Source organism: Mastigoproctus giganteus, chromosome 1 (genome assembly GCF_048544385.1).
Source record: "Mastigoproctus giganteus isolate SK-2022 chromosome 1, ASM4854438v1, whole genome shotgun sequence".
Lineage (NCBI taxonomy): Eukaryota > Metazoa > Arthropoda > Arachnida > Uropygi > Thelyphonidae > Mastigoproctus > Mastigoproctus giganteus.
Window position 1 is genome coordinate 244,861,129 of NC_143575.1, and position 15,032 is coordinate 244,876,160.

The 15,032-nt window shown below is 37.7% G+C and overlaps 1 protein-coding gene across 2 annotated transcripts in view; it reads left to right on the forward strand.

Annotated features, from left to right (window-relative positions):
• SA1 (stromal antigen) overlaps positions 1 to 15,032 on the forward strand; it is a 256,210-nt gene that overhangs the window by 148,628 nt on the left and 92,550 nt on the right. For both annotated transcript variants that reach the window (XM_090376728.1, XM_090376737.1), the window contains exon 14: positions 6,211 to 6,414. In XM_090376728.1, coding sequence (XP_090232854.1) covers positions 6,211 to 6,414 — 204 coding nt within the window. The remainder of the gene's footprint in view (positions 1 to 6,210; positions 6,415 to 15,032) is intronic.

Below are 15,032 nucleotides of genomic sequence, written 5' to 3' on the forward strand. Positions count from 1 at the left end.
AGATGATACTTTTAGATTCTAGTTTTCCAGAAGAGAAATAATGTCTAAAACTCCAACCTTTATTCATTCAATTGGTAAATGGCTTCTTAAACTTGCTAGAAAAACAACATACGACCACTCCCTGATTAATGTAAGGGTTGCGTTCTGCAGAACTCTGTAAGCCGGAATTTCCCCCATGCTTATACAGGCGCCTCCGTAGCCAGGTGGGAAGGAGCAGCAGTGCATAGCACACGCTTCTTGATTAGACCGGGGTTCAAGCCCGTCACCACCAAATACGGAGAATGCGGAAAGGTCAGGGAATGACCACCGCATATCCCGGAGCAATATGGCCTTAGTTGTTAATGTTCCTAAAAAAAAAAAAAAAAAAAACTAAACATGCTTATACAGCACTCGCAACTTTGCTTGCTGAGTTGATTAAATCAAAAAAGAAATGTTCGACGAACATGGGAATAGAATTATTTATTGTATTTATTCAATTTTTTATCTCACGCGCTTGAAAAATTACAAAAGCTTGCAATTTAAAAAAATTTAAAAATTATAAAATTACAAAAAAAGAGGAGACAGGCATAACATCAGTAAGTTTTACCTCTTGAGCATCATTGCCGAAATCTACAGCTGATAAGTATGCCGCTGCGGAGGTTGAGGGCTGTGGATATCGAGGGGGTCGGCCGCTCAACCTTACGAAGGAACTTATTAATGGATTACTGAACGGTGGCTTTTTTCTATTCATCGTAGATTTCTTTGTAGCAAGCATATCATTCACCCCTCTGTTAACTTTAAGAATCGTTCGCTGTCAGGATCCACCTTCCCAAACTTCGCCATTGCCATCACTCTGGTGATGAAGTGTCTCGGCTCCTCATTTGGTTCACCCATTCATTACCACCCTCTGTCTTCTCCCACTCAACCATCCTTTTATCCATTATAGCAATTTACCCTTAATATCATTCTGCTCCAATTTGTACAATAGTCTTCCATGCGCAACAGTGTCAAAATCTTTTCTGAAATCCAAGTATATGATATCAAAATTATTTTTTTGCATCCAGTTCCTTTGTAACCACATTATAATAACCAATCAGATTTGTCAGACAAGACTTTCCCTTAACAAACCCATGCTGTGTCTGAATTATTGCTGCAGTCTTGTCTTGATGATCCTGCAATGCATCTTTAACCAGCGACTCCATTATTTTACCCGGAACAGAAGTTAAACTAACTGGTCTGTAATTACTCGATCCCCCTTTGTGAATTGGGGATACATTTGCACATCTCCAGTCCATGGGGTCCTCCCCTGAGTCCAAGGATGCTGTCATAATTATGGCTAAGGGTTTGCTTAGTTGCTTTGCCGCCTCCTTTTATATAGCTAGATAGATCCCATCCACCCTAGGTGCCTTTCTTATGTTTAACTTCAGCAATTTCTCCTCCACTTTGCTCTCAGTTATTACAAAATCATTAAGCACCCTGCTACAATTTATAATCTTCTGGCATTTTCAAACCTTAATAACTCCTCATGTGTGAATGTAGATGCAAAATACTCATTGTTTGTTTGCTATTTGAGCAGGATCATCAACAGTCAAACCATCGATATCAAGGGGACCATTCAGATTCACCCCTTCCTTTTAGAGTTTACATAAATAAAGAAATCCTTGCTGTTTTTCTTAGCATCCTTTGCCAAAGATTTCTCGTAATCTGCCTTCACCTGCCTAACTTCTTTTGTGACTTGATTACAGACTAGCTTATATCTACTATAGGCTTCTGGTGTTGCCTGATAATTTATATTCATCCCATGCATTTTTCTTCTCTGTCATGAGTTTCGTTAGTTCATTTGATAACCATTTAGGCCTAAACCTTAAACAATATTTCTTAATAGGTATGAAACTTTTAGTAACTTCCACGACTAATTCCTTGAATGCTTCCCACTTAGAATTTGCTGTTCGTATTATCATCAGTTGATCCCACTGTACAGAATTTAAAAACTGTCTGAGACCACTGTATTCACCTTTATGGAAGCAAAAACCCTTTCCTTTACCCCCTGATGGTAATTATATCTTTAAGTAAATCTCACATCAGTACACTGTGATCACTGCCACCTAGTGGTTCCTTTACTGCAAATTCTTAATACACGAATGATCACTGCTGATAACCAGATCAAGAGTATTACCCTCTCTGGTTTCCTCTCGAACATGCTTCTGCTGCAGAAAACAATCATCCAATAAATCCACAAAAGTCTTACTAGTGTGCGAGTGACCAAACACAAGTTCCAGTCAATATCTGGGAAGTTAAAATCCCCCATTATAAGACATTCTGATTTACTAGTCCACTCTCTTTCTCTGTACAATTGTTCATTGAATTCATTCGAGTGATTAGGCCTATAACACACTCCTACTCTTATTTTTGCTTTCGCAGTGCTTATGTCACACCAAACTGACTCAACAGTGCACTGTTCATCTATATCAACTGGTCTTTTGATTTTATGTTTATCTTAATTAACAGCATAACACCTCTTCCCTTCCTATCCTGTCTATCCTTTCTGTATACATCGTACTTCCCAAATTCCAATTCGGCATTCCTAATATCTATTTGACACCACGTTTCTGGTATCCCAACAATATCCGCCTTTGATGTCTTGACCAACACTTCAAATTCATCAAATTTATTTACTATACTTCTAGCGTTGGTAAACATGCAAGTGAACATGCACCCTTTCTTATTCTTAATTACCCTAACACATCCCAGGGGCTGATGGCAGTCACCTGTTTCACAATGACTGCCATCAGTCCTTGAAAACACCAGCACCCATCGCTTCAGGTTGCTGCTTATTCTAATAGAAGTAGTACAAGAATCACCTTCACCTCTGCCTACAGCTACTTTTAACCTTTTAGTCTGTGAATCCCCCCAAGCTAGCAGTTTTCTGACCCACCTAAAGCTGCCTCGATAGCATCAGCAAATATTCTTGCACCCTTTCTATTTAAGTGTATCCCATTCCTGTAGAATCAGTCTCTCCTGTTAACAAGCACAGACCGCGCTGACAAAATTCTACCCCTTGAGCCTTGCACATTCCCTCCAGGGCCAAATTGATTGACCAGGCTCTCATCATGTACTCCCTCCTATCGTGTCGGGGCAGAATTGCAGACACTTTCAAATTTAACCCTAACTCACGACTTTTTTTGCAACATTGACCTGTACTTGTTATGTAAATCTGCAGATCTCCTACTCTTAATGTGCTAACGTGTACAACAATATCACCTTTTGTGCCCTTAAAAGATGATATATGCTTTACAACGTCATCAACTTTTGCCCCAGGGAGACATACCCTGATCCTATTCCATCTATCCTCTTTACACAATATATTCCCCATCTCCCTGACAATAGAGTCACCAACAATAACTAACTCCTGTGAGACCAGCGCATTCTGCCTTGGAGATTGCCGCTGTGTTGCCTGATGCCCAGGAGTGAGTTCTGGCGTTGAGTTGGGCAGCTGAAAGCTTGACGGGCCCCTCATATTAATTTCTTCAAGGGCATCCACTCTACACCTCAAGCTCTCATAGACGCCCATTAGAACACTGAGTTGATGCCTAATTTCTGGACACTCTCTGCACCTGGCACACACAAAGACATCCTAATTGGCTAGAACATGTTCTGTTCCAGAGAGATCGGCAAACATTTCACAAGTTGCACATTTATTTAGGCTGTGAGGCGTTGGAGAATCGCTCCCCTTAGTTTTCCCCCGAGTCACAGCACTCCTGCCACTTTGTGTCCGTTGCTTTGCTGCTCTAGTCTGGGGCATGATATTTTAAATTAATAGATCAATAAATTTAATTAATCAATTGTCAATACTACACTATCTAATAGAATCCTAAATGCAGTGATGCGTATTACGCTATATAATTTTACATTAGAGCTACCTAGTTACCACAATTAAAAAAAAGTTACAAAAATCACTCTATATAAAAACAATGGCTTCAAGATTTGAACGAAACAACTGTTTTACATATATTTAGTAGTAATCTACAAAAACTCTTATCTAAATTAAAAATAAAAATAACCAGAACTAGAACTATAAAACTATGTATAAAGTACAATATAAAATAAGAATTAAGTAAATAAAATGGCAAACACTTATCACTTTTTCGGAGCCTGTAATTCACAGCTGTAATTTTTATAGAAAGTCAGCGCTCTCCCTAAGATATAAGAGAGGACTGAGTTTTAGAAGGATTGAAATCAACTAAATTGTCTTTGTTCCACTGGAGAATTACCTGGAGATCGGCAATTAAGGAATTGGCAGCGGATATTCGAGAATTTGAAGCTGATTGAGCAGGGCAAGGTTTCTCAAAGTGGAATGCAATGTGCTATCATCGGCAAAACTATGGATAGGATTTCCAGTCAATAGAAGAAGGTCATTAATATACAAGAGGAAAAGAGTGGGGGAAAGAACTGAACCTTGGGAAACACCAGTGGAGAAGTTAGAAGACAGTGAGCCATCTACCATCACCCTCAGTGAGCAGTCAGAGAGAAAATTGGATAACCAATTACAAAAAACAGTTTGCAAACCATAAGGTGGAAGCTTGTTTAGAAGACCTTTATGCCATACAAGATCGAAAGCCTTTGAGATGTCAAGAGCAACTGCTTGTGTTTCATCGAACTTTTCCATTGAATCTGTCCATAAATGGGTAACATAAGCGAGAATATTGCCAGTGGATCGACACTGATGGAATCCATACTGGCAACCTTTGATCAGATGCAAGGTTTCCAGGTAGTTTGAGTTGGCAGTTAATTGATTTCTCCATTACTTTAGAATGAGTAGAAGTTATTGCAATGGGGTGATAATTGGATGGGAGGGGTTTGTCACCGTTTTTAAGAACTGGCTGGATATGAGCAAATTCCCAAGCAGAAGGAAAAACACCTTTGAAATAAAGTGAAGAAAGGTGGCAAAGAACAGGAGAACAAGTAGAGAAATGCCATCAGGACCTGGAGCTTTCTTAGCATCAAGATTTGTCAAAATCCTTCTGACATCCTTTTGACAGACGGCCACAGGAGGCATTGAATGGAACATGCTGGGAATGGTGGGAGGTATTTTACAAAGATTATTAATACATGAGTTGGAAGAAAAATGGAATGCTAGCAGGTTAGCTTTATCCTTGGCTGAAGTGACAATAGAACCAACTGGTTTTGACAGAAGTGGGAGCAGATATTGCCACCAATAGCTTTGGCAAGAGACCAGAATGCTTGGCTACCATTAGGGCAAGAAGCAAGCTTTCTATCCTTAGCATGTTCAAAATCTAGTTTGGTCTGATTAATAACCGCTTTACAATTGTTGCGAGCTTTGATGTAGGCAGAAAATGAAACCAAAGAATTGGAAACAAGCCAGTTATGATAAGCAACATTCTTCTCTTGGACAGCCTTAGTACATTTATTGGAAAACCAAGGTTTAGATAAACGACGAGATTTTAAAGTGGAGTGTGGGATAAAGGATTCCATTCCTACAAGAATAATTTCACTGACATTATCTGAGGAAACATTGACATCAGAAGTTTTGAAACAGTAATCCAACCAAGGAAAAGAAGAAAGGAATTCTTGCAGGTCATTCCATTTTGCATTCTTGTGATGCCAAACAACGCGAGGTTGGGAATAGCCATGAGATAAAGGCTCCATCGGAGAAGAGACAATCACCAAGTTGTGATCTGAGGTGCCTAAAGGACCACTCACTTTGACCATGTACTTAGAAGGGCTGTTTGTTTCTGAGGAAAAGATCAGGCGGCTGTAGTGTTATGATTGCATGGTATTCTTGTACATAAATGAACAATATGTGCATGGTCATTAGTAATTGCAAAAAGCCAGACAATGTATATGCTTTTTGACTGGACAATGTATATGCTATGCACCTAAAAACCAAGGGGTGGGAAACACTGAAAAAATTCAGTAGGAAGTTAGACATTATTAACACCTCACCTTATTAAATAGATTGCATGTGTGGTCATAAGTATTTTACTGCCACTTTACATTAAATTTGGTTCCCAGCCATCATGAAGAGAAAGGAATGGCTCGTAATCATAAATAAGCTGGTCGTTAGTGTTGGTTACTATTGTACATTTGTGATTTTGATTCTATTTTTGTCGCATGTACCTACAAACTAGTATATTTTATTGTTTCTAATATCAAATTTAAAAATTATTATGATTACTATTATGGATTTATTATGGCTTTTTTTAATGATAGAATTTGGACAGCCTTTTGAAACTGATCCATGAAATCGTAGAACGTCATAATGATACAGAGGTTCTGGAAGCTTGCGCTAAAACGTATGAAGTATTATGTGATGAAGAACTAGCAATTCATTCCAGGTGTGCCGTTGCACGAGGCACATTAATTGATTCCCTCATTCACCGATATAAGCAGTCACTGACAGATTTCATGCAAGCAGTAAGTAACGTTTTAAAAATTAATTGTGTATGCCCATAATGAAAAGTGCTGTAATGAACATTATTGATATTCTTGGTTTATTAAAATTAAATATGGTAAATTCTTTGGTTATAGCAAGTGAAATATATATACATATTTCTTTAAACTGCAGTAACTGTTATTTTTCTTGAATATGTTTTTGTAAATTGTCTGTCATTGATGGAACTTAGTACACAACATTGTGTTTTCATTCTTTAAAGTTATGGAAACAAGTTTGATTGGATCAGATGGTTTGAAGGATTGGAAAGCAAACTTGCTTTTCTGTTTTGTAGATCATTAAATATAGCAACCTCTGGTTTAGTGATTTGAAAACCTGATTCAACCAGATTTCACATTTCTAAACCAGATGTTACAATCAGAAATGGCGCTAGCATTTGTGGTGCCTGAGGCGAAACCTTGTCACAGCACCTAATTCATATCGTATCTTAACATGCACATATATGCAGTAGCACATCTAGCAGTGCCTATTTTAGGTGGCGCCTGTAACAGGTACCTCACTTGTGCACCCCTGGGCCTGGTTATAATATTTGATAAAATTCTTTCAAAATTAATGTCAATGTGAAAGATGTGCTGGGTACATTTTGAGATAAAGCTTAGTTGGGACAGTAAAGAAATGAAAAGGCCTTAAATTGCCTAATATTCATAAATTTATAAGATACTGTATAAACTTTATTTCTTGATCATATTGTTTGATTGCAACAAAGATTATCCTTATTGTAATGGACAGAATTGAGAAAAGAGTATACATTTTGTCAATTTCTTTTTATTCAGCATTTATGTACATTCTAACCTGCAGGTTGGATATAACTAGAATTTATTATGAGTTCTTTTTCTGATTTTTTGAAACTCTTATTACAGCAGACTTTCTATTACTTTCTCTTTTGTAACTTAATAGTCAAGTTATATTTAATAGGATTTCCATATAATTGTTCTTGATAGATTGAATTATGTCATTTCCGGTTCACGTCTTTCATACATACGTCTGCAGGATCTTCCCTTTTGTTTACAAAATTATTTCGCCTTAAAAAAAGTTGTTTTTTTTCCTGGAAGTTAAACCATGTCAGAGAAATTGTTTGATTCTCTGTACTACCTCATTTAATAATTTTTTCACTTTTTCTGCCAGTGTACCCATCTAAGTTGGTCTTTAACCATAGTCAGCAGATTTATATGGGCAATTCTTGCAGTTTTTCTTTTGCAGCCAAAAAAAAAAAAAAAACTTGACCCTGTAAAATGCAATTTTTCAGACATCTGCAGATGTCAATTGGGCTAGAATGTTAGAATAAAGTGTATTATAAATGATTAGGAAGAGCAGCCAGCTGAAAATGTCATCTCCTGAATATCATCTTGTATTAGGAGTGGTGGTAAATGATAGAAGTCAGCAAGCTTATACAGCATCAGCTGGGGGGGGTCATCTTTCTATCCTCTGGTAATTTGTTTAATTCTTATTTAATTCAAACTACCCACTTCCACAAGACTAGATGGAAGTTTGTTCTAACAATCAGCTACCCTCTGGCTGAAAGCAAATTTTTACACATCTGTTCTAGAACTGTCCTTCTTCAGTTTAAATTTATGTCCCCTTATCTTAACTGCCATAACTTAGAACTGCCAGTTCTCAGCCCATCCAATTTTTCAAGATCTTCTTTCAGTAGTATGCTTTGATTTCTCTCCTTAACTACCCTGTCAGCCTTTGTATCATCTGCAAACTTAGACAGTAAGCTGGATATGCCTTCATCAATATTTTTAATAAATATTGAAAACAGTAAGAGGCCAGCACTGAACCCTAAAGGGCTTTACTAATCATGTTAGTACAAAAAGAGCAATGCCCATTAATAACCACTCTCTTTCAGCAGAAGCTGCTCAGCACCCCTTTGGCCACAGCAGTAAATTACTCCCTAATGCACAACTGGTCAAATTTGTACAGCAGTCTTTTATGTGAAACAGTATCAAAAGCTTTACTGAAATCTAAGTATGTGATGTCAAGATTATTTTTTTTTGTATCCAGCTTCTTTGTTACGGCATCATAGTAGCTGATCAGATTTGGCCAATCAAGATCTCTCCTTAATAAAATGTGTCTGAGAGAACATATCTGATAGATTTTCTTTAAAGGAGTGTACAACATGGTCAGGGAGATACCATCTGGATGGTTGTCAGATCATCAGAAGACTGTAGATGGGCCAGCTACATGTGGAGTTTGGCATGTTCTTCAGTGTGTCCAGAGGTGGCATCTTAAGCTAGCCTTGAGAGGCCAGGAGAGGAATATAACAGATTAGCTTGCATTGGAGCACTCATCAGTCACAGGTTCTGTTTCAAGGTATAAAATTAAAGGAAATCACTGGCTAAAAGAGCACAGAAATGGGACAAGAAGTTTTAGACTTATGTAAATTCAAAGAAGCAAAGAAAAAATTGAATTGGCCCCTTACCTAATGTTTTTGCAAAAGCCATTGATAACCCAGCTGGTGAATTGAATGGGTACTTTGCACTGATAAGTCCCTTCACAGTGAGGAGAAACTGCTGGTGAATCTGAGCATTAACATTACTGATGAAAATTACAGAGCATCATTTATTAGAAAAGATTTCAAACGTGAAGGCAAGTAAGGGACCTGGGGTAGATTGCATGTAACTAACTTGATAAACTGTTAGGACAGTGTCACTCATTAGTTGGATGCAGCAAATAATTTTGACGTTGTATATGTGGACTTTAGGAAACCATTTGACATGGTCCCACACAAGAGGTTGCTAACATGAAATTCTCTGTGTAGTGCAGATAACATCAAGGTCAGTCTATGGTGTCCTATTGATAATTTATCAAACAGGTTTTTATAGAGATATGTAGGTTATAGTTCCACTATATAAAGCAGTTGTGATACTGCATTTAAAATAGTGTCCAGGTATGGAGACTACACCTAAAAAAAGATATTGAGTATCTTGAAACAAAGACAGGCAGTGCACCTTATGAAATCAGCAAAAGGGGTTAAACTAAAAATCAGAATTAAAAACCCATATATGTGAAGTTTCTTCACATGAGGAGAGACTTCAAATATGTGAACTGTAGAGCTCAATAATTTATTGGATTGAGGTTTTAGAAGGCTATGAAAGTGGGGTGGCAAAATGAACGAATGAAGGGGTCATAGTATTAAGTGACACTAGAACCAACAGGCATAACAGGATTAACAGGATAAACAGCATTGCAGAAAGTTTTCCTTTGTCCAGCAAGAACAATATTAATATTGACTGTATGGTGCATAGAAGCCAAAAACTTCTGCTGCACCAGCCAAAAAAAAAAACTTATGTGTTTCCCCTCTTTCTGTAGGTACAAGTCCAGCAGGCCTTTGAATTTTTTAAAGCAATCAGCCTTAACTACCTATGGAAACTTATTCCAGTGATTGACAACTGCTGGCTAAAGAAAAAATTCCCTATGATCATTGCATCTTTGTTCTTGGGTCATTTAATATAAAAATTTCATCTTCATTCATTTTACTATCTCCTCTAAGGTTTTCTACACTCACTGCTAGGCAGTGGTTCCACCCTGTTAATGTCAGTGAATAGCTGACTGGCTTTATTGGTGGCTCATGATGCTCCAAAGTGTGTCACTGTTGCCTCATTAACATCTTGGGGCTGTGCTGTTGTGGGAGCAGGGGGGGGTTGTTCCTGACCCTGTTATTGGGCTGATTGTGTTGTATTGTCAGTGATGTGATAGTCCATTACTGTTATTATTTTGACTGTAATTAACAAATGGCAGTGTTTCCTATTTTATGACTTCTTATTTCTGTTATTTTTCTAGTGTTGATCTGACCACTGAATAGGTTAATTAATAAGTGGGCATTCAATGGTAGTGTTCTACCTCTTTGTGTTGTGGGGTGTTGCTGTCCTCGTCCACACAACTAGTGAATGGCCTTTAAAGGTCATCAGTAGTTAAATCTCTAATTTTGTTTCATTTTGTTAAGTTGACCAAAAGTAATGGTCTGTTATTTATTTTGATTATATATAACCAACTAATATAAATGGTTAAGAAATTAATAACACATGAGCTCTAGACACATATGTGCAGAAACACAAGGGGGGGGAGGCATCTAGCCTACTGGTTAATTCAAATGAAATCCCCTCTAAGGTATCTAGTTACAATGCATTTCAACACACATATTCAGAAACCCTTCTTGTATGGCTACCCTTCATCCACTCTCACCAGGCACATTACCCATCTTTGGACAACCTAACCAAAGAAGCTTGATATTTTCTTTATTGATATGGCCTCATATTTGGTATTTCAAATGTAGTTTCACAATTGCTTTATACAGTAGAATTATCAACTCTCTTTCTCTATAAGCAGTCATTGAATAATTAATTGATAAAATGTCATGGGCCCTTCTTGTTAGCTGTTTAAAATGCACAGAGGACTTCCATATTTTAAATGACATTTACAAAGAGATGCAAGTAAGATGTCAGAATTTGGCATCTTTGTCCTGTAAAAATCAGGAGAGTGGTTATTGATTTCCAGTGTAATAGGTTTCAGAGATGGTCAGATCAGTGGCAACCACGTTTTAATTAGTGGCAAGCCATGTTTTACAGTTATTATTAAACCCACCACCAAGTGTAAAAAACTTGCTACAAAGCAAGTTTTTTTTTTTCATGTAGTAGGTTTAATAATAACAACTGTGTAAGGGATGAATGGAATGAACAAGAGTGGCAGTCTGCACACTGTTCCTGGGGTACCCCACTTCTACCCTGAGACTGTTTTGAAGAATAACCATTAATTACAACCCTTAGCCTCCTGTCATGTAGTAGTCTGAAAATCTGTCTAAGAATCTTACTCATGATCCCGATATGGTTTAGCTTATATTGCAACCACTTGTGTGTGACCAAGTGAAATGCTTTGCTAAAGTACAAATTAACGATGTCAAACTATTGTGTAACACTCACATAATAGTTTATTAGATTGGTTAAAGGTTTTCTCTTTATGAAGCTACACTGTGTACCTGAAAGGAAACCATTTCTTTCTAGATGATCCTATTTTTCATTGTTAATCAAATCATATAATCTTGCAGACCAGGGAACCACATCACTGTCACAAAGATACCATTGAGATATTTGTAGTGTGCAATTAGCCAGTGCTTGGTGTAGTATGGTGTCTAGGATGGAACACATGAGTGCATCAGCACATGTCTCAGTGTGGTATCAACCTTAATGTTGGACCATAGGATATAGTGTCACAGGTCAGGCAGCATCCGGGGATTCTCCCAACTCTGTGTCATGACTTGGTGTGTAATCAAACTCTGTAAAAGCCAGATAGTGTGGTTTGTGTAGTGTAGTGTAGGTAGGGTTATGTTCTTCATCTGACCATTTATTCTAGGGGCCTGTAGTACACCACTGACCCCTAGTTTCCATCCTGTGTATGGGGAGTTGGACTATGAAGTAGGGACTCAAGCCCTGGCAGCATGAATTTTAGCAATGCCTGAGGTTACCAGGGAGGCCCAGAAAAAAAAAGTAAACTTTTGTCAGAAGGGAGTTGGGGGGGTGACAGTTCAAGTTTGGAGGATAGATAAAGAGTAAGGTAGTGGATGAGAGGAAAATGATCTACAGACCCAAGGCTTTTGGCTGTGTCCAGCACTATCATCTTGCTAAAAAAAAAACTAAGCCGGTATGGAATACTAGAGCCTCTACATTGCTGGTTGATGAATTATATATCATTTCAAACATGAGTAATTATTGGACAGGAAATCTCAAGGGAATTGTTTTCAACAAAAGGATCATCTCTTGGGCCTCTTTTATTCAACATCTTTATTAATGATCTACCACAATTTGTAGAAGGAGGTGGTATTAAGATTTAATGTTTGCCAGTGATGTGAAACTTTTCTCACGGATCAATAGTCAAGCTGATGCAGATAACCTACAGGTTGCTCTCAACTCTTTTGCTAATTGGGTTGCTTTAAATGGTCTGGAGATTAATACTAGGAAATGCAGCTCAATTTCTTTTGCAGCTTTGTGAAAAACTGATTTTAGCAAACATACTACATCATGAATATTCTGATTACTCGAGTTGCTGAAGTTAAAGATCTAGGAGTTACTTTTATTGCTGAATGTGAATTTGATAAACATATTAGGAATATATTAAACCAAGTGAAAAAAACAAATTGGTTTCATCAAATGGCAGACATACAGATTTAAAGATCCTCAGTTCTCTGTGCTCCTATTCAAAGCAGCTGTACTCCCTATACTGGAGTTTGCTGCTCTCATATGGAACCCACACTATATATATTTGATACAGCAAATAGAATTGCTGCAAATGAAATTCATCCACTATCTTTCCAGACATAATCCTATGTTTTACCACTGCATTTTGTACAGTCTCTGTTCTTACTTCAAGCTTCAATCTTTGGAAACTTGACAAACTGTTCTGGATCTAAAACAGTTCTTCACTGGCTGAGTTGATGGATGAGGAGCAGGTTGGTTGGCAGGTTGATGGATGAGTTCAAGGTAAAAGGGGTCCTTTGATTCGTGTGTGTGTGTGTGTGTGTGTGTGTGTGTGTGTGTGTGTGTGTGTGTGTGTGTGTGTGTGTGTGTGTGTGTGTGTGTCCTACTACTCTCTGCAATTCTCCTCATGATACTGGACTCATGATGTCATGAATACCTTATTTTTTATTATTATTTGTTCCCCTTGAATTGGTTTTCCCATTTGTAATGAACTATCTTTGTTGAATTCAAATTCTGAGTTTATTAGTATAAGTAACGGCCGCATGGTGCAAGAAAGCCTAATGCTGCACCAGCCAAAAAAAAAAAAAAAAAAAAAAACCGAACAAAACAATGATAAAAACAAAAAATATATATATATATAAAATAAAATAAATAACTAAATAATAATAATTAATAAAAAAAAAATAAAAAAAAAGGAAATTAAACCTATCATCCTATGCGCTTCCCTTACCCGAAAGTACTATCCAGATGACCTTTGAATTTCCCCAAACTGTCGGCCTCTACAACCCATGAAGGCAACTTATTCCAGTAATTTATAACTCACTGGCTAAAATAAAACTTCCTTCAGTCCAATCTAAACATTCCCCCCCCCCCCGTAACTTGTTTTATGTCCCCTAGTTCTAGCATCATTTATAATCTTGAAAATTTTGTCCTCATTCATTTACTGATGCCTCTCAGAGCCTTAAACACCTCAATCAAATCTCCTCTAAGGTGTCTAGTTTCCAAACTCTGCAACCCACATATTCGAAGTCTTTCTTCATAAGGACGCCCTTTTGCCGATCTCACCAGGCGATTTACCCGTGTTTGCACCCTTTCAAGAAGCTCGATGTCTTTCTTTAGGTGCGGTCTCCATACTTCACAGTATTCCAAGTGTGGTCTAACATAATCCTTATATAATGGGATTATCACGTCCCTATCTCTACTTGCAAAAGTTCGATAGATCATCGATAGGACACCATGGGCCTTCCTTGCAACCTGTTTACAATGCTCAGAGAATTTCATGTCTGACGTATTGTAACACCCAAGTCCCTTTCCTTCAGTACTGGGTTTAGTTGAACTCCACCAAGTGAATAAGTTATTTTGGGATTACTGTTTCCCAGGTGTAATACCTTACACTTTGTTGGATTAAAGCACAGCTGCCATTTTTCTGACCATTCCTGAAGTCTATCTAGGTCTCTCTGAAGAAGCTCAGCTTGACAGTGATCATTAACTACTCTACTAATTTTAACATCATCTGCAAATTTAGACATCATGCCCTCTATCCCTTCATCAATGTCGTTTAAGAAAATTAAAAACAACAGTGGTCCTAATACTGAACCTTGGGGAACCCCACTTCTTACATCAACCCAATCTGAGGAATAGCCATTTATCACAACCCTCTGCCTCCTGCCCTGAAGCCATCCTTCTATCCATCTAAGGATTTTCCCAGTGATTCCAACCTGTTCCAGCTTATAAAGCAAATGCTCATGTGGGACTGAGTCAAAAGCTTTGCTGAAATCTAAATAAACAATGTCGAAATTATTCCCCAAATCCAGCTCGTGAGTGACCCCTTCGAAATAGCGAACCAGATTTGTTAAACATGATTTTCCCTTTACAAAACCATGCTGAGTATCCTTGAGAATTTCAATTCGATCCAAATGATCTGAATTCCACCCTTGATCATTGCCTCCATGATTTTCCCTACTACTGAAGTCAGACTGACAGGTCGATAATTTCCAACTTCACTTTTAGAGCCACCCTTATGTATGGGAGATACATTTGCACTTTTCCAATCCAAGGGAATCTCCCCAGAGTCTAGTGATGCTCGCATAATTAGCCTCAATGGTTCAATGCACTCGCTTGCCGCCTCTCTTAAGATTATAGGGTATATTCCATCAACTCCAGGAGCCTTACTGGTCTGTAGGCTCGAAAGTTTTTTCATTAAATAATCTTGCGAAGTACTTAATATGTTATTCTTCTATTTATTTGTATGATAATATATAATCTTTGTATCTTCATGTATTTTGCTGCTCTGTTATACACTTTAACTGGGCACATGCCTGTTGTGTATATTATATGATAATAATAAATAAATAAATAATAAAACTTCTACCAGGAATTAGGATGGGAGA